This window comes from Mauremys reevesii, linkage group 1, assembly GCF_016161935.1.
Source record: "Mauremys reevesii isolate NIE-2019 linkage group 1, ASM1616193v1, whole genome shotgun sequence".
Taxonomy (NCBI): Eukaryota; Metazoa; Chordata; order Testudines; family Geoemydidae; genus Mauremys; species Mauremys reevesii.
The window spans coordinates 295244134-295271888 of record NC_052623.1 but is presented as its reverse complement, the minus strand read 5'-3'; the positions used below and the strand labels follow the sequence as shown (position 1 = coordinate 295271888).

Genomic DNA, 27755 nt, shown 5'->3' with positions numbered 1-27755 from the left:
GACCTTTCAAGGTCCCTTCCAGTTCTAGGAGATTGGTATATCTCCAATTATAGCTTATGTATTTTATTCTAGTCATCCTTCGTCTCTTTTCATAGACTTTAATACATGCATGTGTGTTGTTTATTATAATCTGTGCTAGAAAGCTCAGAATGTGAAAAGAGGTTATTTATATGTTCAGTTTAATTTATATTGTATGGTACTTTGCAGTTGACTTGCATCAAATTAGATTTATCTTTGGCACTGAGAAATGAGATGATCAACCACAATTTTATTTACTTAACACAGAAATTATTTATATGGTCTGGTAAAAGTGGCTTCCAATCTATTTGCAAATGCTATGTTCTGACTTGACTTGCAGCCTGATTCAGTGGCTTTTTAACTTCCTAAATTGGGCTCATACATATTTGTATTATTTCATTGTAATTCACTAGGCAAACGCTTCTATAAGAATTTTTTTGTTTTGTTTTACAAAGACAAGTTAATGTTTCCAGCAGAAAGGAAAAGTAGAATAAATTTTAACTTGCTAGCTAGATAATTTCTACTGGACAATGCAAGACTTACTGGTTTTGACTAGTAGGAAGTTTTTGATGAAAATTAGGCAATTCCAGAGAGAGGTAATTATCTTGACTTATTGGCTCTACTTCAGACAGCACCTTTTGGCAAATGCCGTTGTCTTTGTGAGGGACAAGATGGGATATCACCAAGTTCTTTCTTTAAACACTTAGTCCAGACATAGAAAGAAAAACATTTGTACCATTGAATACAAGTTTTTGGATCTGTTATGGGGTAAAGAAGAATTTTATCAATTTTAACATAAATAAGGCAGAAATTTGCTGCTTTACAGAGAGATTTTTAAATCATCAATTCTACAAGAAAAGTTCTTAATATCTTAGTGTACTGTTGAGTCCAATAAAATGATAAACCAAATCTCCCTTGGTGATACCTACAATAATATTGAAAAACAAACATTTAATAAAGAGAATAGTTTTAGTATTCTAAACCCGTTACTTATTTGCTTCAGGCTGCTAAACTCTAATGTAATTTAATTAATCTACATCCATATGAGAAATCTTAAATCACTGGTGATTAGGAAAGAGATCTTTTTGAAATTTGTGAAGACAGAAGTTTATAGAGACGTTTATAGAAATGTTTATCTCAAAAATCAAACTCTGTGATAGCAAGGCATTTGCTGGTTATTGACCCAATTGTTCACATTCAGGAGCATACTTTGTTGCACAAAACACTCACTGATAACATATATTTGTTTTCTCTATGAACGAGAGGGATTATTGTTTTGCTCTGAAATATTCCCCTCTTTTCCACACACTCTCACAACCCCACTCAATCACCCCTTGTTTTTTTGGTTGTGTTGCTGTGGCTATCCTTCAGATGAGTTGAGTGAAGAGAGTGCAAATGACTGTTGACTGGAATACCTCAAGCTTGTAATATCTGTACAATGCTTTATATGTCCACCCATTATAGTTCATTTTATTGAACATATTACAGTCATGCCCAAAGACCCTAGTCACGTCTGGAGATCCCATTTTACTTTGCTCTGTGCAAACACTGACTTAGAGTGCTTATAATCTCTAGATTTTCTAGCATTAGTTTTATTGTCTGGATGGAGCATCTGGGACACAGCCATTAGCTGTGGTCAGGTTGAACTGATGATGGTTCTGCTATTCAGCGTGGACAGGAAGTCTCAAGCACTTCACTAGTTTAACTAGTCCTTCTAACTTCCTCCCACAATGTGGTGTTTCAAGTTTTACGGTCTTCCTTTTGTGACACCCCCCAGCCCCCACCACCTATGCTGCTGGTGCCTCAGACATCCCATGTGGCAATTCTTCATTTAATAAGGGCCACTATCTTGCACGGTATACAATGCTGAGCATTATTCACTCAGCGCTGACAGTATGCTCAGCAGTGTACAGAAGATAAGACAAGGATTTTACTTTAAGACAACAGACAATGATCAAAATATCACACACTTTGGGGGCAGAGACCATTTTTTGGGTGTGGGTGTGGGGGGGGGGGTATTTTGCACAGTGCCTATCAGTGGGCTCCTGATCCATGTCTGGAGTTTTTAGCTGCTACTGCATTATAAATAGTAGTGCAGATATTTTTTATATGCACATATAATAGCACCACTTGTGGAGGAGTATGGCCGCACTATTCAAGTGAATTGTGTTTTGAGGCAGTATTTAAGACGAAAGGATGGATATTTGTTACATGGGGTAGGGAGGGTAGCCCAGTTATAGAGGACGAATTAAAGAAAGATGCAGGAGTGAGAATGGAAGGAGTTGATGAGTGCACTTTACTACAATTAAACTGCAAAGAGCTGAAGCAAATGTACTTTTATAAGCTGGTGGTACTCTAGTGTTAGCTTGCCACATTTTTTTTTTCTTTCTTTGTTGAATGTCTATTCTAGTGAAAACCTTTTGGAGCTGTACATGGGCCTGTGTCATTGAACCTGCTCAGGATCTAGAGTGATCAGGTGATCTGAATGGAGCTCACCACCTAAGCTTACAGCCAGCAGGTCTACATTAGGCTTACTGAATAGAGTATTGAATGCAACACTAAGTGATGCTATGGCAATATTGAGGGGGTGAATATGTACAATAATGTCTAGTATAATAATTTATCAATAATTTTTTGACCACCACAATTCACCCTCTCAAAAAACAAAACAAATGCCAACAAAAAAAGCAAAACCCAAAACACACATACCCATAATTGGCTTTCATCCTCCGTAATTGCACTACAGAGCTCCCTAAGGATTTTGGGGAGGGTAAACAAGAAGGTTCCTTAAAATACATGGCAACCTTAGCTGATACAAATTAGATACAAAGTATACATTGAGGGATGGGATGTTCTAGATAGCTGGCAACCTCGGATGTATAAGGAGAACCTAGCACAGGGGTTCTCAAAACAAATTTTTGGTGGCCTCGGGGTGTGGCCACCAAACTCTTGCTGGTGGCTGCTCTGACAATTTTTCCTAAAATACTTAATTTTAGGAAAAGCAAATAAACATGAACAGATACATGTCCATATCGTAATTTATTTATGTAGAGTGGTTGTTTTTTTTTTTGTTGGCAGACTCAATAATAAAAAATAATGCACAGTTGTCTCAATTCTTTACTGGACTGAAACAGTTTTCTTTGCTTTTTGGATAGAAGGTGGATGCCTGTACAATAATTCTATCTGGCCTTTGCTCATATTCTTGTGCTCTGTGTCATGAAGCAAGAGCCCCTCACCCTGCTGGGGAGCTGCCAAACCCTGGAGCAGCTCATAGCCGTTGGGCTGCTGCGGTAGCTACAGCAACTGTAAACAGCAAGTGCGGCCCCAGGCGGGGGAAGCACCAACTTCTCTCTGTTTCCTGCCACCTCTGCCTCCCCTGACAAGCCACCTCCAGCGCTGCACACGCCAGCCCCATGAGTCTCCAGAAGTGCTGCCCAAAGACCTCGTGCTGCAGGGTGCTGATCCCTGCTGGCGGCATCAGCACAAACACCAAGCTGGCGCATCTCGCTGCCCTTAGTAACAGCTATTTAAGAGTAACAGCTGGGTGCTGCAAGGTGGGGCTGCTGCTTTGCCCCCCCCAGATCTCTGCCCATGCTGTTGTGCCTGCAAAAAAAATCTGCTGGGGGCTGCATGCGGCCACGGTGGCGGTAATTGATTTACACTGTTCGAGCTGCTTGTACCTTTTAACCCTAGTGGTCATCTTACATTGGTTTCATTTTCAAGACTACATTTGCTGGGGAAAGGGCTAGAAACACAGCTTTCATTTGTATTTTAAAAGTGATTATTCTCTCTACATTTCTAGTTCCCTCCCAAATGATGGGCCCAAAGGCTGGCTGTGCTGTAATGGTTGTCGGAGATCCTATCATACAATCATTTTCATGCTCCATTTCTCCCGCCCTCCCCGCACAATGGAAGTATGAAAAAATAATCAATATACATAATCTGGAAGCTGGTGACAAAATGCAGTTAATATACTCCTTAGTTTTTCCTACAGCTGCTATGTGTATTCAGTGTTTTCTTACCCTTTGCTGCTGCAGTCACAAAATATTGGCATTCATTATGTTAACTTTTCAGCCTACACAATGCTGGACTCTGGAATCCCTTGAGTTTTCTTTTAGACAAATCTAATGGCACATTCTGCCTCTTCATTCGTGCCTTTCAGAAACTATTGTGCAAAGTGTAGCCCAATGTGGACATAGTACTGCCATTACACATTAGAAGTCATCTCTGCCTCACCTTCAGCCGTTCAGATTCACACTTAACCAAAGTGACCCTTGATTCTGTTGATGTGATTCCGAGATGAGTTCATTAGCCAAGGGAAAACAAAATAGACAGGATGAAGTACCCTGCTTTCCCTGTTAATTTATTTGGTATCTGATGGGAAGTATGTTTCTTTCTGCCTCTTCTCATAGGAGTCAGAGTTCTTGAGTTTATGTCCATCATGCACTTGTAGCTGACTGGGCTCTGTGATCTACCAGGGTCTGCATCACAATGGGGAAGTAACCTTTCTGGTTAACTTTTTCTGATGGTTCTTGTGGCTCAAGAACGAGCAAGTGAGTTTTATCTTTAGCTCCACCATGGTTGGTAAAGTCCACTTGCTATCAGACCTTCTTTCTGTTGCAAGGATATTTCTAATAGTTGCTCACTTTTGTGGTGCTTTTAGTTATACACACCTGTGTTATGACGACTTTGATTAGACAAAATATGTGCCAGTGACCCTTGTTCTACATTTGTAGCCAGCCTCCACAAGCGATAGTTATTCTCTTGTTCACACAAGCTATTTTTCATCTTGTGGGCTCTCATTGTAATATTGCAGCAACAATCTGCAGAGAGACTGTAGGACATTTTCTTTCTCATTCAGAAATTTGCCTCCTATAGGCTGGAACATGGTTTAAAACCAGCCTGCCTTTTAGGCCAGGTTTGTGGTTAGTAAGTGTGTGAAGTGGATATTAATGGTATGCTGCTTGATCAGCTAGCTGCTTGTTCTGGGGACAGTTCTTGAGCTGAATACTGCGATTGCAATTTCAGTATCTTCTAATCCCCCCAGTTCCTCCCACTGTAGTTAATGATCCTCAGCAACCATCTGATTCTGTCATGCTATTGATTTTCTTATAAAATTGGTATTAATGTAAAACATCAGTGTTATTCCATGGTGTGATCCATGCTGTGGTTCACACTGAGAATGGCTGGCAGTACTCTTAATACTCTGATTCCATTATATGCTTACAACTCCCAGAATGCACTTCAGCTTCCACAGTGCTTCCTTGTATAGGGGGAGCAGACAGTTCAAAAACTTATATAAAAGCTCCTACTCTTAGCAACAGTGCAAGTCATAGACTTTGCCTATGCTATCAGTGTTTCCCCATATAGCTATACTAGCAGAACCCCATAGCGTTAGATGGAATGTGTGCCCAGAGACCGTTTTCCTGTTAGCACAATAACAACACCTCCCCACATGTGACAATAGCTGTGCCACATAGCTATGCCTGCTTGGGGGATACTTCCTGCATAGCTGTGTCAGCTAGATTTTTGGTCTTTTCCCAACCCAGATCAATATAGTTATGTGATCAAAACTTTGTATGTAGTGTAGACCTGGCTCCACAATCACTGATAAAGCCATGTAAGTGCCTGTCAACCAGGTACACTCAAAGTTAAGACTAATTAAAGGTGTGCAGTTGAAATGCATTAATTCCTTACCAGCCACCCTGCACCCATCTCTTCTCTTCCTCCCCTCCCCCCCGCCACGAGCACTCTCATTCAGAAGTAAACTGGCCTTAGTTGACTGTAGCTTAATCATCCTTTTTGCGGATGCACCAATATCACTGTCAAAAAAGCATGGATGTTGCTGAATCCTTGCAAGACAATCGGAGCTAGTAATTGTATTCACACAGTCGAGTGTCCCTATAAAATGCCATTGCTTAGGCCTTGTCTATACTACACAGTTTTGTTGGCAAAAGACAGCTTTTGCTGACAAAAGAAGGGATGTACACACTACAAAGCTACTTTTGTCAGCAAAACTGTCCTATTTTGCTGACACAATAAAACCACCTCAATGAGAGGCATAAAGCTTTTTGTGGCAAAGCTAAAGTGACAAATTGTCAATGTAGACGCTGCCGTTCATTATGTTGCCATAACTGGCCTCCCTCAGTATCCCCAATGCCCACTATGGCCATTCTGCTCACTGGTTTGAACTCTGCTGCCCTGCATACAGCTACACAGGCATGCGCCCCTCCCTTCAAAGCTCTGGGAAGCTCTGACAGCTGGGGCAGCAAAGAGCAAATCATTAATGTGGAATCCTATACTGTAGTTCTAATTTTAGTTGGGCATGTTTCACCTTTTTCATTGTGCATTTCTGTGGTGCTTGGTTTCTGTCATACCTGATGTATTTTTACTGTAGGGTTTTTTAAATCTACAGTGATTACACTTTTTGAGATAGAAAATATCTATTAGTGTGTGCTTTGATGACACCAGTGTTCTCAGAAGATATTTTTATTGTAATTAATTGCAGAATTTCACCATAATAGGAGAAGGGCCTACCTATCTAAAGGTTTTCCTCTTTACTCTCTCATGCAGGTGCAAGGGGTACTGCAAAATGGGAACTCTAGATGGGCCTCTCAGGGTAGTCTACACTGCAATTAAAACCCATAGCTGCTGGCCCATGCCCGTTGGCTTGGGCTAAGTGGTATAGACATTCGGGCTTGGGCTGGAACTCAGCCTGCGAGGTGGGAGGGTCCCAGAGCTCAGACTGCAGGCCAAGCCCAAACGTCTATACTGCAGTGAAACAGCCCATTAGCCCAAGACCTGTGAGCCCAAATCAGCTGGCATGGGCCATTTGCTGGTTTTTAATTGCAGTGTAGACATACCCTCAGAGGCTATATATTTACTCCCTCACAAGAGAAGTAGTTGGTTGACAGGCCTAGTTCCTCTTTGTCCCTTGCTTAGGCGTAGCTTCAGCCAAGGATTCCTGTATCTTATCCACACAGAGTGTAAAGCAACTTCTTTTCTCTCATCCTGTCAAACAGAGCAAAGGAGAGGATAATTCCCTTAGGCTGTTAAATGCTCCGTTTCATCTGGTAGGTGACAATTGCATTCTGAGACGATTGGGCACATATGCTTAATGCTTTTAGTGAAGTTTCACTATATATCTGACAGTTGACTGCGTTGATGTAATTTGGAACACTTCTTTGTGTATTATTTTATATTGTCTAGAATTGTGCTAATTACTTCAAGAGAAAAATACAGTAGATTATAGGCTCTTGCCCGAAGCAGTTTACAATCTAAAGAATAGTAATACTCCATTTCATTGTAATCAGAATTTCACTATAACTGAATTCCACTTTAAAGTCTTCCATGCATAGTATTTTAAATGTTGTTGATCAGTACAGTAAATGAGAAATATTTTACTATCTAAATACAGCTAAATTTCAGTAGCTGCTGTTGAGTTTTTCAGAGTCTGGACTCTCGTGTGTGCTTGAAAATATCATGTAAAGTTACAAGACTATACAAGTGTTTGATAAATGCTATATATGGATTTCATATTAACAAAGAGAACCACTCTCCTTTCATATACTGGAAGCAGCAAAATGACGTTAATTATAATGGGGGATGAGTTACTGCTAGTACAACAACATTAGTACAGAGTTATTCAGTTTCTATGGAGTTCCAGCCAATAAAGCTGAAATTTACTGAACTACATATTGCCTGCACTCTGAGGATAAAAATCATGGTTTCAATAAGAGTTGTGGGAATTTGTGCAAATAAGTTGGTTTTGGGATCAGCAGCAATATATACTTTTGATTAGCTGAACTGCAAGTGTGGGTTAGGAGCATGTATACATATACTTTAGCGGAGTTAAAATATTTCAATTATTTTATTATTTAAGAGTTTGGCTATGCATGATTCAGGGAATTTGGTAAGTTGACTGCCTAATGGAATCAGTGAACAACCCCTCCACTCCCTTATTTCATTGTACACCTGGCCAAATGGCATATTTTCTGCTTTACTCTGAAGGATCACTAGTGCAGAAGGCATGGGACCTGACTAAAGAATTGCTCCCATCCAGCCAAGGCTCACCATTCCATTATTCAAATAACTCCCATACCTGTGGTACACTAACCACATTGCTGCTTAGGGGAAGTTCACAGCATTTTTGATGATGCAACTTCCTACCACTTCACATTTTATGCCAAAGATGTAGAATGATGCAAATTAAAGCCGTGATTGAAAATTCACAAGTTGATATCAGGAGTCATGCTCCGTAGTTAGTAGTGTCATTTATTTTCTAGACTTTTTTTCAGATTCTTTTTTTGATATTTCAAGGAGTTAGAGTTGTTTTAAACATGCATATTACATGCAGAGAGACAACAGGTTGAGATTGTGACTAACATCCCATCCTTTTAAATTCTAGGACAACTTTGACCGAGCCAATCTTTTTGCACAGTAGGCTTATCCACAATAGGTGGAAGAAGGTGCATTTTCACACATTAGTTGATTGTGAACCCTGGCTGGGTGGAGGGAAGTCTGTTAGCTAGCTGAGGTGTACACAAGCACTGTATAGCTGTATATATTGTTTGGCTCAGAGAATACTGAGATACCATATAAAATACAGATTTTACAAAGCTTTGCTTCAGTTCCTGTTTTAGTTAAGTGTATAATTAATGTTTTAATGTATCTGATTTAATAGCAGAACATTTTGATGTTGATAAAAGCCCAAGGGGGCTTCATTGTTGGATGTTCAGTTACCTCCTTTTCTTAATTTTATTAATACAAAAACTACATTAAAAGAATACTGTTTAGATTGGGTAGTAAAGCACTCAAAAATTAGGAATTTACAGTTGGTTGGTTGCCTGTGCAACCTTAGTTTGCCCCCTTATGAATCTACCCTGTGCATTGACTGAGGTAGGGTTCCTGGGGAAAATAGTGTGTGATCCTGCAATTAAGACTGTATAATTAGAGCCCTACCAAATATATGGTCCATTTTGGTCAATTTCACGATCCTAGGATTTAAAAAATCATAAATTTCATGATTTCAGATGTTTAAATCTGAAATTTCATGGTGTTGTAACTGTAGGGGTCCTGACCCAACTCTGAAGGCAGGAGCACAGAAGGGTGGCATGATATGGTATTACCACCTTTTCTTCTGTGCTGCTGCTGGCGGGGCCCTGCCTTCAGAACTGGGTGCCTAGCCAGCACCTCTCACTTTCCAGCCACCTAGTTCTGAAGGCAGCGCAGAAGTAAGGGTGGCAATGCCGCAACCCTCCTACAATAACCTTACAACCCTCTTTTGTGGCAGGACCCCCAGTTTGAGAAACCCTGGTCTCTCCTGTGAAATCTGTATAGTATCGGGTAAAAGTACACAAAAGATCACATTTCACAGGGGAGACCAGATTTCACGGTCCATGACGCATTTTTCATGGCTGTGAATTTGGTAGCGCCTTATGTATAATAATGCATATGGGGCCAAATTAAGATTAAAAGGGCAACTGTAAATCTGGCATTTCCTACCGAATGCTTTAGTTTGAAACCCAAATACATACAAAAAAATTAAGAATGTTAATTTCCTAGGTTTTTTTTTTTTAAAGGACAAAAGTAAAAGTAGGTCTGTGTTTGTGTATAACTCTGACAGTCTCCCCATTGTGCATCTGTCACAGAGTCCCTGGGCGATGCTTTGGAACTGTTCCTCACAAAGCCAATCAGGACTTTGGGGAGCCTCCTCTCCCTTGGAGCAGACTGTCTTCAGGACAAGAAGCTCACACGGCTTCACCTTCCTGGGTCTGACCTTGGAGCATTCAGCATCCTTTGTCCCTCCATGCGTTTCCCACAGCGAGTCCACCCAGGTGGGGTCCTGGGGAAGCCAGAGGGTCCTGCACACACCCCCACTTCGCAGTCAGACGTGACTTTTAGCCAGCCAGTAAAACAGAGGTTTAGTAGATGATAGGAACATGGTCTAAAACAGAGCTAGTAGGTACAGAGAACAGGACCCCTCAGCCGGGTCCATCCTGGGGCCCAGCAAGCCAGACAACCCCGTCTGCCCTCACTTCCCGTTCCCAGCCAGCTCCCAACTGAAAACCCCCTCCAGCCCCTCCTTTCTGGCCTTTGTCTCTTTCCCAGGCCAGGAGGTCACCTGATCTCTTTGTTCACCTTTAGCCATCCCCTTGCAGGGGGGAAGGGCCCAGGCCATTTGTTGCCAGGAGACAGTGTCAGCCACTTATGCACACTGGAGACTTAAGAAATGCATAGGGGAAACTGAGGCACCCACACAGTATTCAGAGGAAACATTAAGAACAGTGCCACTTCGTCACAGCATCCTCAGCAGAATTTGAAGCCTGAGCCTTTGGCAGAGACTTCCATTACTTGAGCTATTAGTGTAACTACAGTAGCTGGCAGAAGGAGGATTTTTATCACAGAGTGTGGGGGAATGAGACACTGAAGCCATGCTCTGGGTCTGGGTGTGTCTGTCCTAGTTTGTCCCCCCCATGCCACCCCTGAGTACACTTGGGGCGGTGGGAGGGATTGGCATAGGAAGCCAAACCCAGCTCTCTCAAATCAACTCTATCCTGCCCCTTGCCTCACTGACTCTGGCAGCTCCCAGTTATTACCAGCAAAGTGTGGTGATGGTGCTGCTGTTCGGGCAGTTGCTTGAGCTGGACTTTTTAGAACGTTCAGCGGTTTTGAGATGCTACCAAAATTTTCCAGAGGTTGAAGGAAAGCCAGGGAGAGGAAATAGCAACTAAATTTTTTTTGACAATTTTGCTAAATCTGAATGGAATTTTATGGGACAAAGAAAAATGGCATTTCTGCAACCTGAGAGGTTTCCCCCAGGTGAATATCGAAGACTGATTGCAAGCATGTATGTGTTAATGCTTCTCAAAGAAGAGTGCAAAAATCCTTTAGAATGGAAAGTGTTAAACAACCTAAATATAAGGGTTCCCACCAGCTCCCCCAGTAAGTGTGGCTTTGTAATCTTTTATTTTGTCATAACTATTTCGGAGTTCCTTGAACCAGAAATCAAAATGACCTTTACAGAATATCAGAAATATCTGAGAATGAGGCACTTAAGTTCACATTTCTAACCAGGCTTTTTTCATTGTATAGAAATGTCCACATTAGCAGGTATAAATTTTTTTATTATTATTGCACTGAAATGCTTAACTGGTATTCTGAAACTTTGCTGAAAGCAAAAAAACCCTTTATATGCAGAAGTACACTGATCTAAAAGAAGTCTCCTCGTATTCCACAACATAATGTATGCTTTTGCGCCTCTGTTAATATAAAATTAATGTCATGCTTTTGCTTTCGGGTTTTAAGGGACCTTGAAATATCATAGTAATCCAGTAAGAGGGATGACAGTATTTCCTTATTTATTTAGCTGTTTATCAAAACTTATTTTTAGTTATAGAATATGCACATAAAATGTTTAGGCCATTCTGTAGTACAGAAGTATTTCTCTAGCATAACAGTACCTGCATAACAGTATAAAAATATGTAGCAACACAAACTGTACGTTTTTAAAAGTGACCATTAATATACAAATTGCCTTATCCCTCTTGCTTCTTTAGAAAGCCACTGTGTATAGAGAGTAATTATTTTTCTTATTATTTAGGTGACAAACAGCATGTTTGGTGCTTCAAGAAAGAAGTTTGTAGAGGGGGTCGACAGTGACTACCACGATGAAAACATGTACTACAGCCAGTCTTCAATGTTCCCACATCGGTCGGAAAAAGATGTAAGCTGAGCAAACAATATTTTGCCCTTTAATAATGGAGTAATCTCATAACAAGGTGTATGAAGTCTAAATAAGGACAGAATGTCCTGTACTCCAGGGAATTTCTTTAAGCTGTAGCCTATGTAAGTTAGTTGGTGTGTGGACCACACAGGTAGTTCAAATGAACTGCTTCATTGCCCTACTCCTAGTTTCTCAGCTAGAGATAAAGGTAATTTAGTTCCCAGAGAAGTCCTAGATAGATGGCCTGGATCTACTTTTCAAATTCAGCTATTTGAGAAAGATTAGGAGCATGTCCAACCCTGGCCATTGCACAAGAATATGCCTTTCTTTTTTTGTCCCCGAGGTTGTGTTTCTGGCCCATTGTTGAAGCATTGCTTATTCTCTAAATAAAAGCTACTCCTTCTTCTTTCACAGGGGATTATGATTTGAAAAACGTTCTTCAAATCTACTGGAAAAAAATGAACTATATTATTCCTCCTCCCCCAACCCTGAGGCAAGGAGATTCTTGTAGTTCAGACGCATGTAGAAGGACAAAGTTCTTCTAGAAAACTCAAAATTGAGGACTTAGCTCACATCCCCTCACCTCCCAGTGTAGACGAGACCTAAGTAAATAGTGTAGCTGAAGTTGACTTACTTAGAGCTACTTACCGCGGTGTCTTCACTGCGGTAGGTCGACTGCCGATGCTCCCCCATTGACTCTGCGTACGCTTATTATTGCTCCGGTGGAGTACCGGAGTTGACGAGAGAGGGCTTGGTGGTCGATTTATCACGTCTTCACTAGACGCGATAAATCAACCCCTGCTGGATCTATCACTCCGGAGGTAAGTGTAGACATGACCTTAGTATGATTATGCACAGCATAAGGGTCTATAGTAGTTTGTTAGAACACCTTTCCCATGATTGCCTCCTGTTCCAGCAAGGCATATCCTTTTGAGAAGGTAACATTAGGAGATGGAATACTCTAGCCCTTTTACTCCTTTAAGGAATTATTTGACTTGACACTTTTGCAGCACTATCACTATATATTTCCTTTCAACAACCAGGCCCTTTAGAATTTTTTTTTCAAGTGGCAAACGGAGAGCTTTTTCTTCATTACATTTTAGTTACGGAAGGGTTCTAGACCCTCTTTAAAATGCATACTCTAGATGCAAAACTATATTTTCTGCCTCTAGCTAACTATTTATATAGTACCTGTCATTATGGTGTTCTTCTGGCTTGCCATTTAAGATAGCTTCAACACTAAGACTTTACCAAGGTGAAAGCAGCAAAACTAAGGGGAGGGTACCTGAAGTCTTTTCTTGTAATTGGATGACTTAATGCAAGTGGCTGGGCAACAAACAGCACCACAAGTAGTTCAAGAGATTGTAAGAGTATTCGAGAGCCTTGGTTTAGGCCTTGTCTACACTACAGAGTTTTGTCAACGGAAGTTATACCAATGATCAAAAACTGATATAATTATGTTGCTTGTGCAGGTTCACACAACGCTCCTTCTGTTGGCAGAGAGCATCCACAATTGGTGCTCTAGCATTGATAGTGAGAGCAGTGCAGTGTGGTTAGCTATCCCACTGTGCTACTCGCCACCTTCTGCTGCTAGGAGTTGTGGGAAGGTGGAGTGGATCGCAGTGCATCATGGATGTTGGCTCAGCATCGAATTATGAAGTTTTTTCCGTCTCATCATTCCATGAGCTTCTGACTGCGTTTTGGGGCATTTTTCAATGGCCCCTGTTGACTGTGTGCCCTGCATCTCTGTCTGAAAGGATGGATCTTGTACTGCTCTCTACTCTTGTGGTCACTGTTAGGAACAGATCACGGCTGGTCATGCAGTATGTCATTAGCATCCAATCTGAACAGGAGTCAGAGGTGCCTGACCTGTTGCGTACCATGGAAAGAAGCAACACCAGATTACGTTTGGCATTCACCGAGCAGCTGCACATGGTGCACCGTTGCTTTTAGGCTCAGGAAATAAGCACTGACTGGTGGGATTGCATCGTTATGCAAGTCTGGGATGACGAGCAGTGGCTGCAGAACTTTCAGATGCGGAAAGCCACCTTCCTGAAACTGTGTGCAGAGCTTGCCCTCTCAGTGGAGAAGCGTGTGGTGATTGCTGTGTGGAAGCTGTCAACTTCAGACAGCTGCCGGTCAGTCGCGAATCACTTTGGAGTTGGGAAGTCCACCGTTGGAACCGTATTAACAAAAAGTGTGCAGGGCCATTAATCGCATCCTGCTATGAAATGACTGTGACTTTTGACAATGTGTGTGAAATAGTGGATGGCTTTGTGGCAATGGGATTCCATAACTGCAGTGGGGCTATAAATGGCAGGCATATCCGAATTTTGGCCCCGGACCATCTTGCGACAGAAGATATTAATAGAAAGGGGTACTTCTCTATGGTATTGCAGGTGTTTGTGGATTACCGTGGGCGTTTCACTGACATCAACACGGGGTGGTCCAGGAAAGTGCTTGACGCACGCATCTTCAGGAACACTGGGGTGTACAGAAAACTGCAAGCAGGGACTTTTTTTTCCAGACCAGAAGATTCCAACGGGGGATGTTGAAATGCCCTTGGTGATCCTGAGAGACCCAGCGTACCCCTTACTCCCATGGCTCATGAAACCTTACATGGGATACCTGGACAGCAGCAAGGAGCACTTCAACAATAGGCTGAGCAGATGCAGAATGACAGTAGAACATGCCTTTGGAAGATTAAAAAACATGCTGGCCCTGCCTTTATGACAGATTAGACTTAAATGAGGAAAATATTCCCATGTCCATAGCAACCTACTGCGTGTGCCATAGTATTTGTGAGGCTAAGGGTGAAAAGTTTCCTCTGGAGTAGAGTGTGGAGGTTGATCGCCTTGCAGCTGATTTTGAGCAGCTAGATACCAAGGCTGTTAGAGGGGTACAAGGGAACGTTATTTGAATCATGGAGGCTTTGAGGCACCATTTTACAATGAGAAACAGTAATATGTCTTTCTGTACAGCACTCTTCCATGCTTTGGTAACTTGCATGAAAATTTTGATGATTCCTGACCTGATGATTCCTGTAGTCAGCAAATGATCAAATTGCCATTGTATTAATTCCAGCAGCACCACCCATGTGTAGGAGACAAATAAAGATTGGTTATCTTTCAGAGAGTATGTTTTTATTAAATACCAATTAACAACACATACAAAAGGCTTGGTGGGAAAGGCGATAACAATGAAAGGCAGTGGAGGCTCTTATAGCTGTTTGTAACAGCTATCATTTTGGAAGCTGTCCGGAGGGGTGGCATGAACAGGGTACCGAGACATTCTAGGAAGTTGCAAGGAATGTGTGGGAGGTGTTTGGGGAGGGCTTGAAAAGCAGTTCTGTATTGGCTTGGGGTGGGTGGGGGGAGCGTGCATGTCTTCTGCTTGCAGCGTGATTAGGGACTTCAACATCTCCGTTTGCTCCTCCATCACTTTTATCATCTGCTCCTGCCCCATTAAAATTCACTCCTGGCTCTCCTTTCTGTCCTGCCTGTCTGATTTGTAATTTTCTTTTAAAGTTTCTGTCCACACCCTGTGTTCTTGTTTTTTGGCCTCTGAGGGTTGGAGCACCTCTCAAAGCATGTCCTCCTTGTCCTTCCTTGGTAACTTCCTTATCTGCCGGTGTATAGGGGGGGGGGTTCCCCTGAAGGCCACATTTGCAGAAGCATAAGAAACGATAAACGGAAGCATGATTGTTAGTGCACGCCCAGCATCGAATCATTGTAGTAAAATGCACATCTTTTTAAATGTTTAGATGTATCAGTTTCTCATTGTCCCTTAGCAAGCACGCAGCTCGGCGAACGCCCTAAACATGGTGAGTTCGACCTGGGGGGAGGAAAAGGGGTGCTCAAGATGGGGCAAAGGGGCTAGGTGTTTTTTTTTAAGGGGATCACTGCAGGCAACTAGGAACAATATTGTAAATTCTGCCACCATTTTCTACAGGCGGGGGCCATTGAAGCGGATATTTCACTCCTGATGGTAAGCAAGGGATGCAAGAGTGCATCTCCTCCATGCGTGTGGCCTCAGACCGTGTCCCTAAGCTGCTTGCCTGTGTGCTGCTTTGGTCCCTGCATAAGTGATTGCCGATTGGCACGGGAAAGTTTCCTACAACAGGGGAAGGAACAAAGCACCTCTGCCAAGGAACCTTTGGCAGAGGATTGGGGAGTACCTGCAGAAAAGTTTTTCCTAGAGATCTCTGCAGGAATCCTGTGAAATCTCGGTGTGCATTAACACATTGGTCCGCCGCACTGCTTAACTGCACTGGGGAGACTGTGAAGCACACGCAAACACAGCTAGTCATGTACATTTCTATCCCTTCAAGAATATGCAATGCAAAGGACAGCTCTACCTCCTATAACTGAGCAGCATCAACTCAACTTATCCAAGCTCTCCTCTCCTGCATCATGCGTGCCAGAGACGGACTGCTGGGACTGGCGAGATAGCTCCAGAGTGAAAAAAGAGATCCTGACTTGCTGCGCCACTGGACGATCCTGCCATGTACTCCGCATTGTCCTCCAACTCGATCTCCTTGTCCATGACTTCATCCCTGCGGTTGAGTACACTGACTCCAGCCCTGCCGAAGTATCCACAGGGCTCTTGGCGGTGGCAGTGGGGTCCCCACCGAGGATGGCATCCATCTCTTTATAGAAGTGGCAGGTCTTTGGTGCAGCATCAGGTCGACAGTTTGACTCCTTTTGCTTTCTTGTACACCTGCCTCAGCTATTCTGTCTGTGCACGGCACTGCTGCATGTCCCGTTCGTAGCCTTTATCCAACATGCCACGAGAAATCTGACCATAGGTATCGAAGTTCCTATGGCTGGAGTGGAGCTGGAACTGCACAGCCTCTTCTTCCCACTGTGCCAGCAGATCCAGCAACTCAGGTGTGCTCCAACCGGGAGAGCGTTCACTGTGTCGAGCTGCCCTGGTCAGCTGGGAAGATGTGATGTGAGCTGTCCACTTCGAGCAAACAGGAAGTGGAATTTCAAAAATTCCCAGGCTATTAAAGGGGAAGGGTGGATGTCTGTGTACCTTGGTTCAGGGCAGCAGTGTTCGAACTGCTGACCAGAGCAATCAGGCATTGTGGGACACCTCCTGGAGCCATTTATTAGAACATAACCAAGTGCGGTGTCTACACTCACACTTTATCGATATAACTTTGCTGCAAAAAGGTCTGTGCTTTTTTGTCAAGATGGTTTTATTTTGTCGGCAAAGCAGGAGAGTTTGTTGGTGGAAGAAGCATTGCAGTGTGTACACCTCCTTTTGTTGACAAAGCTCTGTAGTGTAGACAAGGCCTTAGTTGGGAAAAAAAAAAAAAGGATAGATCAGAGTCTACCTAGATTCTCACTAGGAAATTCAGTTCTAGATAACCAGAGTTGAAATCTTCTGTTGTGGAAGAATTCCATATGTAGTTCAGTGACTCACCTGCCCACCCAGAACCTGGACAGTCTTAATTCACTGGGTCTGCTGACTTCATGTATAATGCAGGGGTTTCTTAGATCAGACTCCACTCCAGTCGTCTAGTCCTTTTCTTCTTCCATATTGGGTGCTCATTGCTTGGAGTCAGTAGATCTTCACTCATTTCACCTGTCACGGGCTATGGGTAAAACACCCATAAATGCTATTGCTATGGATTGCACTGGACAAGAGTCAACATGTGACTCAAGGTAGAAGGTTGTCTTTGTCTTTGGCAAAGGAATTGAATATGCATTTTATAGAGCTTCAAGCATCTTGACCTTCTTTTGACAACTCAGAATTCCACTTGAAACAAAAGTGATTCTAATTTGAATTGACAGTGTGACTACTTCATCCAAATGGGTGATAATTCTGAATCAATTATTGTGTGAGCTTTGGTTAAAAAAGTATCTTATTCTTCTGAGCCCTATTCTCTTCTGAGGAGAAAACATACACTGGCTGATGTTCTAATTACATGTTGGCTCACAGAAGAGAGTGGATCAAGTTGTCACCTCTTACCCTCAGTGCTTTGCTACTGTAGCTCTCTGCCTGCGACACCCACAAAATCAAGGCATTCTGATGCACTTGGGGTTACAGGGTAAACAGTGACACAACTTTTCACCGGTCTGTGTTGCATCCCATAACATAACCATTCAACCGCAAATAATTTCACTTCTCACAGACAAATCTATTTCTGTCAGTTTGCATCTGTAACGACAAAAGAAAGACCTTCATGTTTTGTAAAATAGTTTTTGCAGTAAATGCTTTCTCCCTGATTTGGTGTTCATTTTCTCTCCCAGTCCTTTGACTGACAAAAAAGACTACAGAACAAAGATGATCAGTGACATCAGCATAATCTTTGGATTAGTTCACTAGTTTTGTCTTGCCTGGAAAATCTGAATTCTTCTATAGTTTCCAGGCTTCATCTTCTCAAGGCTTGATGTTTTGTTCTGACCGTCAAATTAATTTTTTTCAAAAGGTGACTCATGAGAAAGTTACTCTTATTTTAACAGAAGCTTTTCTTGCATGGGGATAGGAGCTGCATTACAGAAGTGTGGGGAGGCACATCTGTTATACAACATCTGATAAGGAAAAATTTCTTGGTGATGTGATAGTATGAGTCTCAAAGCTTTGAAAATGTTCCCTACCACACACTTTTAAGTTGTTAAAAGCTGGCTTGAAGCAATTTTGAAGTGTAAATACCTTTTGATTGGAAGCTTTTGCTTGTAATATCTTGAGAGGCCAAATGGGGTTTGAGGTTGTCATTACACCACCTGCTCATGTAAAGTTGCTGTCTTTTAAAGATACAAGTTCAACCCATCCATTTTGGATTGCAGTATTTTGGATGTTGAAAGAAGGATGCAACAGAAGTCTGCTTTTTCTTCTTTTATTGAGTTTTAATAGCCGTCATATGCATTTGCTTTTATTTTTGAGTTTTGCCATTCTGCTTTGAGATTAAAAGCAGGGCTTTGGAGCCGAGCGCGGAGCAGCTCCGGAGCAGTGAAGCTGCAGGTTTTTGCCTGGAGCTGGAGCGGAGTTGGAGCACAGCTCCAAAGCCCTGATTAATAGACAGTGTTTGTTTGGCTGGGAACAGGATGGTTTGGGGGTTGCTTTTTTTACTATTTGTTGGTATTGCAGGGGCACTTGCAGAACCCATTCAGGTTTGGGGCTCCATATTTGTAATAATGACTATCACTTATCGATGTTTATGCTTTCAAAGCTCTATTATAAATATTTATCATCTTAGTAATTTTTAGTTCCTTATCTTCCATTTGTTAATATTTTTATTTTGTGGCTATGTGCAGTACTCTAACATGTTGTTTTGACATTTTCGAGTTTTATCCGTTACAAATATTAAGTCTCAGTTGGTTGCAGATAAAGTCCTACTGGCTTTTGTGTAGTATATTTTCAGAAGACAGGTTTTTTTCAGGCTGCTGAATATAGTGTATAGCCTTAGAGTTTGACATCCCTGCCTGCTGCTGCTGCTGCCACTTGCTGGGATAATGAATAAAACGACAGTATTTTGTTTCCCTGAGAAAATTTGCTTAAATACCTTTAGTTAATATTTGAGAGGCTTTTAGCTAAAAATTTGACAGATTCACGATTTAACTTGAGAGGTTACATTTAGAGTTGTGTGTCAAAAGCATGCCCATGGGATCCTCTGACATTACAAGGAACTAGGTACAGTGAGGTTAGGACTGGGTATTTTAGTAGCATTAATTTAGATGATAAAAAAATAATTATTTCGTAATGGAGGACTAGCTTTTATCATTTGAATAACGTGGAAAGTTCATCTCTGGCAAAAATCAGGTTAGCATGATAGGTTTAATGTTAATAGGAGATATGTATTTTCATAAAACTTACACATATATTTTAAAATATAATTGTTATAGTCATTTCCCCTGCTTACCTTACGAAACTCGGAGCTTAAGTGCCATTTCCCTGCAATAGCTGATGATATTGCTAATGCAGAAAGCAGTGGGGATGGGAGCCTGCTGTCCTGTCTGAGAGATCAGAGAGACTCTTTTCATTCACCTCATTATAGGTGAAAAAGCTTTTATTGACATTTTAAGAGATGAATAAAAGGTGCATTGCTATCATTTGACAACAGTCTGAGGAAATTTCTTGCTGGACATAAGAACAGCCATACTGGGTCAGACTAGTGGTACACCTAGCTCAGACTCAGAGGTTCTCAAATTGGGGATTGTGACCTCTCCGTGGGTTGTGAGGTTATTACTTGGGGGATCATGAGGTGTCAGCCTCCATCCCAAAACCCACTTTGCCTCCAGCATTTATAATGGTGTTTAATATATTAAGTATTTTAATGTATAAGGTGGGGGGAGGGATTACACTCAGAGGTTTGCTGTGTGAAAGGGGTCACAAGTACAAAAGTTTGAGAACCACTGACCTTGCCCAGTATCCTGTCTTCCGACAGTTGCCAATGCCGGATGCTTCCGAGGGAATTAATAGAACAGGCAATCAAGTGATCATCTCCTGTTGTGCATTCCCAGCGTCTGGCAAACAGAGGCTAGGGACACTCAGAGCATGATATTGCATCCCTGTCCATCCTGACTAAGAGCCATTGATGGACCTATCTGCCAGGAAGTTACCTGGTTCTTTTTTAAATCCTGTTCTAGTTTTGGCCTTTACAGCATCCCCTGGTAAGGAGTTCCACAGGTTGACTGTGTGTTGTGTGAAGAAGTACTTCCTTTTGTTTGTTTTTAAACTTGCTGCCTGTTAATTTCATTGGGCAGCCCCTAGTTTCTTGTGTTATGTGAAGGAGTGAATAACATTTCCTTATTCACTTTCTCTACACCAGTCAAGATTTTATAGACCTCTATCAGACCCCACGTCCCCCCTTAATCATCTCTGAAAAGTCCCAGTCATTTTAATCTCTCCTCATATGAAAGCTGTTCCATACCCATAATCATTTTTGTTGTCCTCTCTGTACCTTTTCCAATCCCAATATATATTTTTTGAGATTGGATGACCAGATCTGCATGTAATATTGAAGATATGGGCATACCGTGAGTTTCTATAGAGGCATTATGATATTTTTCTGTCATCTTATCTATCCCTTTTCTAATGGTTCCTAACATTGTTACCTTTTTGACTACTGCTGAACATTGAGTGGATGTTATCAGAGAACTATCCACAATGACGCCAAGATCTCTTTCAGTGATAACAGCTACTTTAGACCCCATCATTTTTGTATGTATAGTTGGAATTATGTTTTCCAATGTGCATTACTTTGCATTTATCAACAATGAATTTCATCTGCTGTATTGTTGCCCAATCACCCAGTTTTGTGAGATTCCTTTGTAACTCTCCGCAGTCTGCTTTGGACTTAACTATCTTGACCAAATATAAGCATCCATTGTATAATGTTAAAAAACATGTTGTAACATTGATAAACATACTATACATTGTTACAAACAATTGCTACCACTTAAAAAAATGGTTTTCATAATAAATTTAAGCTGCATGATGGGAGAGTCAAGTGTTTGGAATGTATACGGTTTTACCTATATTTATTACCTATAAGATATCTGCTTTTGACTTATCTAATTTGGGCATGTAAACATAAAGCAGTATTACTTGGCTAGAGAGGAAAACAGGTATTCATGTTTTGTACTTTATATTGTCCTTCAGTTTGCAGAGAGGGAGGAAGTAAAATGCATCTCTGAGTCACATTTTAAGAAATTACAGGTAATTTTTTTTCTCCAAACTGGAATGTATGTAGTAAAAGAAATAGAGAAAAATCAATTTCTCGTAGTAGAATTTTAACTATCAGCAAACTACTGATTAAGAATTTTTGTTTAACATGGGCTATAAGTAGGCTTGGAAGGATTAGATTTTTATCAGTAAAGGTCTTTCACTGTAAACACATAAACCAATGAAAAAATCTTTCCATCCGTTAGAATAGAAATATACAGATAGGCAAATTAAGAAAAATGCTGCCTGAGAACTTCAGAGTTTGATTTAAGGATATTTACTTTGTATGTTTTGATACATGGTGTTGACAATTTGTGTTTCAATGTTTTTGAAACTTGAACTTTTTTTAAATTTCAAATGTCTACTGTCATTAAATAATTGTCTAACTCCCCCACCCCATAATTTCCCACAATTGTGAAAATTTAAATGGATAAAAATAGAAGAAAAAAGCTTAACCCATAATTCTGCACGACTGTGAACATCTACTCAATAAAAATGTAAAAAAGGTTAATAGAAACATCAGTATATCTGTTGAAATCATAAAGATAAAAATTGAATTCTGCCAAGCCTAGTTACAAGAGAGTTAAGTCAGTATGCAAGTCTTTCAATATATCACAAAATTGTTTCTATTGTTTACTACAAAGCTATGTCTAACACACCTATTCTTAAACCAACAGTATAAGAGAACTGGTGAATGCAAATAAGTCTTAAAGTTTCAAGTGGTTCTTTGGACCAAACTCCATTGCATGCATGCAATCATGCTCCTCTTCCGTGCTCCTGTATTAGAAATTGGCTCATTGAGTGTATGGTGAATGTATTGCATTGTGTTAGTAATGTATTTATTAGTTAGTGTTCATTCTTTCACCTTCAGTATTCATCTATTAATGAAGTGCAGCCAGTCTCTTAATCTGATTAAAATGTCTGTTCTATCAATTTAGTCTTAATCACTCATGGCATCTTCCATAATCCCAAATTACAACTTTCCCAGTAATCTCTTGTCTGATTAATAACTCGTATTGTATACCTTAGTATTGTATATATGAGTTTTAAAGAGATGCTAAACTTTTAAAAAGCAAACAAACTTGTTAATGATATCATTTACACCTTAAATTAAAACTGAAAATTATAAAAATCAGTTTGTTTTTCACTAGTTAGGCAGTTTATTTCTTACATTTCCTCAAGTTAAACAATAAAGTCGATAGTAATTTTCACTTCAAAATTTCAGTGCTTATAAATATTTTGAATATTGCAAATATTTCACTGTAAATGTTTATTTTAAACTCTTCATTGGAATTTTAATAACTTAGAGAAATGGTTTTATTGGTCTTACATTTTGTAAATGCTTGTTAGAAAATCTAATTTTGGGGGAAATCTTGCAGTGGTCTGTTTTAAATTGCATTTAAGATAAAAGGAGAATTATTAAGAAAATGAAAGCTAAACCAGAAGAATATGATAGATCTAGTTTATTTGTGTTAATTATTTATTTGCTTAACTTCTAATTTTGTTAAATGGTTAACCTAGTGCTGTCTCCCTTTAAAACTGTGATTCATTTACTTATGTCATTCAAATGGTACCTGTTGTGCTGTATAAGTAACAGAAACAAAGTAACAACATATACAGCATGATTGTCCTGTGTTGGTGACTAAAAAGATAATTATCAACCTTTCTCATATGTTTAGCTATCTACTGGTCTGGATATTATTTATGGATTTAAATTTGGTCTTTCTACCAGATTTTTCCTACTTCTTCCTTTGAGTTTAGGTTCACTGTACTGGACTGATGCAGCACTTCATTGACCACAGGTTACACTGGGCAAGTCTACATTACAGTGCTACATCTGGTGAAGATGTGCTATGCGTCTCCTGCCAACATAGTGCCAGTGTGGACTACACAAAACTTTTGTCGCTTGGGGGTGCGAAATCCACACCCCTAGCAATGCAAGTTAGATCAACTTAACCGGTAGTGTAGATCTGCCCATTCCTTCCATCTAGTAAAACAGCTTCAGCTTTGCTCAGGGAGCTTTAGAGCACACTTATTTCACAAACTTCTGAGGAACTTCAAATGAATGTGCATGCAACTTTTTCAGGGCTGATGTTATTAAGCCTAGATAAATTGCATTGCAATAAACCAATCTGGAGGTAATGAAGGCATTTATAATAGAAACCAGTTCAGTCACCTAGTCAGTTGTTTCTTGTTAGAATGTGTTTATTGCAGTTTCTTCTTATATCTAAGACTAGAATCAGTGAGGAGTGTGGTTGGACCTCACAGCTGTTTTGGGGTGATAAGAGTTCTGTGTGATAAGACTTGCATTAGACTTGTGGCCACTTTAGATTTGCAGTTCCTTACCCAAGCAATAAGAGGTTGACTTTCTCACCTCAGTTGCAGTCTTTGATCCTGTTGCCTTTAATTTTAAATTTTGCACACGATAAAATTAAAGTATGTGAATTAGGTCAACTGTCTCTATTTTTGTCAATTGCTGTAAGAGAAAAGTTGCCTTGTATTTGATATTTTTCCTAGGAATTGGCTGTTCCATCAGGTCAATCACCCACTTTTCCAGTCACCCACAGTATGCAGACCAGTGAACGTCTATGTATATGAGAGGAAAATTAGGTTTATTTGTAATCTTTTATTTTCTCTGAATTATTCCAAGGCATTCTACAAAGCAATCCATGACCATAATCAGGTTGGCTGTACTGTTGCCTGTTCTTTGCTGCTTTTTTATTTATTTATTTATTTTAATTATTATTAAACATAGCTCCTGGAACAATAGCTTCCTGATTGAGGGCTGAAGCTGTTACTGTAATACAGATGATAATCCTTCAATTTAAGGTTAAATATTGCTGTAAAATGCAAATGAGTTTAACAACAAAATCAAATACATTAGATAGCCAATGTACCCTTCATGATAAACTAATAAATGACATCTCATGTGCCTTTCCAGCTTACCTGAAATGTAGGTTAAAATACAGAGTATTAAGCCTCTTGTATTTCCTAATAGTACATACTTACGATGCCATATTAAACAATCTTTAATTGAATCCTACTGGTTTTAAAAAATTGCTATAATCGCCTGACCATCATATATAGTGGCTGTCATTAAATTTTGACATTTGCAAGTGGTTACCACCCAATTTTCCTTGTATTTAAACCACACATTGCCATTAAAAAGCCAACATCCAAAAACAGTGGCCGCACAACAACAAAAGAAGAAAATGGTAATTAATGTAGGTACATAAACGGTTCAAAATTAAATCACCGTAGACAAGTAAAGAATTGTATTAGCTAGGACTGAGACTTGGCGTCTACATTAGAAATACAGTGCTTGATTCTTTATTGTGCTATGTCACCATTATGCCTGTTCGGTTGTGCAAAGGGGCTTTAAATGAATTGGCTCTGATCACCAGTATGTTTCTCCAGTACTGTATATAAATACCTGAGTGGTGTAGAGATATATGCCAGTCATTACCACATCTAGCATAAGAAGTAGGGATGATGGAAAGGTGGTGTGGTGTGGTCAGACCATCTCTGTGCTCTAGCTGCTCTTAGCTACTGGAACCAGTCCTTCATGGCCACAAGTAGTTAGGACTATTTAAACTTACGTATGGGGCCTAGGCAGGAGATGCGCTATGCCTAGGAGGCCAGAGTTTCAATTCTAGTAGGATCATTTGAGTTAATCCAGTGCTACTTGCAATGAACTTAAGTAATAACGTAGTCACTCCAGCAAGACATCTGATATCTTTTTGAGACTTTCTCCGTATATAAGAGGGGTAGCCATGTTAGTCTGTATCCACAAAAACAATGAGGAGTCCGGTGACACCTTAAAGATTAACAGATTTATTTGGGCATAAGCTTTCGTGGGTAAAAAACCCACTTCTTCAGATGCATAGTGTGAAAATTACAGATACAGGCATAAATATATACTGGCACATGAAGAGAAGGGAGTTACCTTACAAGTGGAGAACCAGTGGTGACAAGGCCAATTCAGTCAGGGTGGATGTGATCCACTCCCAATAATTGATGAGTAGGTGTCAATACCAAGAGAGGGAAAATTGCTTTTGTAGTGAGCCACCAACTTCCAGTTCCTATTCAAGCCCAAATTAATGGTGTTAAGTTTATAAATGAATTGTTGCTCTGCAGCTTCTCTTTGAAATCTGTTTTTGAAGTTTTATTTGTTGAAGGATGGCTACATTTAAATCTGTTACTGAATGTCCAGTGAGATTGAAGTGTTCTCCTACTGGTTTTTGTATGTTACCATTCCTGATGTCTGATTTGTGTCCATTTATTCTTTTACGTAGAGACTCTCCGGTTTGGCCAATGTACATGGCAGAGGGGCATTGCTGGCACATGATGACATATATCACATTAGTAGATGTGCAGGTGAATGAGCCCCTGATGGTGTGGCTAATGTGGTTGGGTCCTCTGATATTGCTAGAGAAGATACAGGGACAGAGTAGGCAACGGAGTTTGTTACAGGGATTGGTTCCTGGGTAGTGTTTCTGTGGTGTGGTGTGTAGTTGCTGGTGAGTATTTGCTTCAGGTTGCGGGGCTGTATGTAAGCGAGAACTGGCCTGCCTCCCAAGGTCTGTGAGAGTGAGGGATCATTTTCCAGGATAGGTTGTAGATTGTTGATGATGTGCTGAAGAGGTTTTAGCTGGGGACTGTACATGATCGCCAGTGGTGTTCTGTTATTTTCAGGCCTGTCCTGTAGTAGGTGACTTCTGCGTATCCGTCTCACTCTGTCAGTCTGTTTCCTCAGTTCCCCAGGTGGGTATAGCAATTTTAAAAATGCTTGATAAAGATCTTGTAGGTGTTTGTCTCTGAGGGATTGGAGCAAATGGCTTGGCTGTAGACAATGGATCGTGTGATGTGTCCTGGATGGAAGCTGGGGGCATGTAGGTAAGTATAGCGGTGTTTCCAGTATAGGGTGGTGTTTATGTGACTATCACTTATTTACACTGTAGTGTCCAGGAAATGGATCTCTTGTGTGGACTGATCCAGGCTGAGGTTGATGGTGGGGTGGAAATTGTTGAAATCCAGGTGGAATCCTTTCCGTGGGTCCATATAATGATGTCATCAATGTAGCGCAAGTAGAGGAGGGGTGCTAGGGGTTTTTTTTACCCATGAAAGTTTATGCCCAAATAAAACTGTTAGTCTTCAAGGTGCCACCAGACTCCTTGTTGTTTTTCTCCATATATACCCTTTCAAAACCACAAAGAGTATGTGTATTGTTTGTGTGCTATGTTGGACATTAAACATTGTTGAAATCACAGTAATAGTAGATTGAGACACCTTTTTTTTTTCTGTATTAGCAACTCTGAATTGTTGTTTCCAAGGCATCCTTATTACCAGAAAATTCTCCTACTTGTTTTCTCTCAGTGAATTATGAATAGTTTAAGTAATAAATGATTTGCCCTCCATATTGAATCCAGATCAAATAGTCCCTGACTCCGAGATCAGCTAGAAGCAGATGATTTCTCGGTTACCACAAGGAAAACACAAAGAGAAGGAAATAATAAAAGCTAGAGTAGTGTATACTCTCCATCCAGTTTACTCACTTTCCAAAGAAGAAAATGCATATGACAAAAAACAGCTAATTTATCTTGGATGGGGTCATTGGGGCTTGTTTGTTGCATGTACCTTTACAGAGATGAGTAGTTTACAACTAAGTATTTAGTAGTAATAGTCTTACATTCCATTGTTTTGGGTAATGAAGGCTTGGGGCTAAGCAATCCTTCATGTTCAAGAACTTAAACTTCTTCGAGCGATTGCTCATGTGCAATCCAATAGGTGTGTGCGTGCTGCATGCACAATTGTCGGAAGGTTTTTCCCCTAGCGGTACCCGTCAGGTCGGTTGCGGAGGCCCCTGGAGTAGCGTCTTTATGGTGGGGTATATAGGTCCCTGCTGACTCGCCGCCTTCTCAGTTCCTTCAGACCACTAGTGACGGTCGTTGGAGCAGCTCAGTCTCTTGCATTCGCAAGTGCCTACTTGGTCGTTCCCTTTTCTTAGTTGTAAATAGTTATTAGTTAGTTATATAATAGTTTGTAGTTAGTTGGGTTTACTTTGGGGGGGCTTTCCCCCCCACCCTGGTTTCCCCAGGCACTGGGGCATGCCTCAGTCGCAGGGGTTTAAGGTTGAGAGGTGTGTGAAACCTATGCCCAAAGGTGATTTGCACGCTGCTTGTCTCAAGTGCCTAGGAGAGGACCATCAGACAGATAAGTACCCAATTCGCAGGAGCTTTAGAGCCAGGACAGAGAGCAGGACTGTCATTTGAAGCTCCTCCTACTGGAGTCATCCCTCTGCACCCAGCTGGCACCGGAAATGGATGCGGGATGTCCT

At 40.8% G+C, this 27755-nt stretch overlaps 1 protein-coding gene across 8 annotated transcripts in view; it reads left to right on the top strand.

The window, feature by feature from the left end:
- Positions 1-27755, top strand: part of CNOT2 (CCR4-NOT transcription complex subunit 2) — a 144185-nt gene that overhangs the window by 77977 nt on the left and 38453 nt on the right. For 7 of the 8 annotated variants that reach the window (XR_005588232.1, XM_039500215.1, XM_039500214.1 and 4 more), the window contains 2 exons: positions 11621-11743; positions 21356-21412. Coding sequence is in view for 7 of the 8 variants with exons in the window: in XM_039500215.1 (XP_039356149.1) it covers positions 11633-11743; positions 21356-21412 (168 nt within the window). In the remaining variant the exon portion in view is untranslated. The remainder of the gene's footprint in view (positions 1-11620; positions 11744-21355; positions 21413-27755) is intronic. The other variant, XM_039500233.1, reaches the window with a different exon arrangement.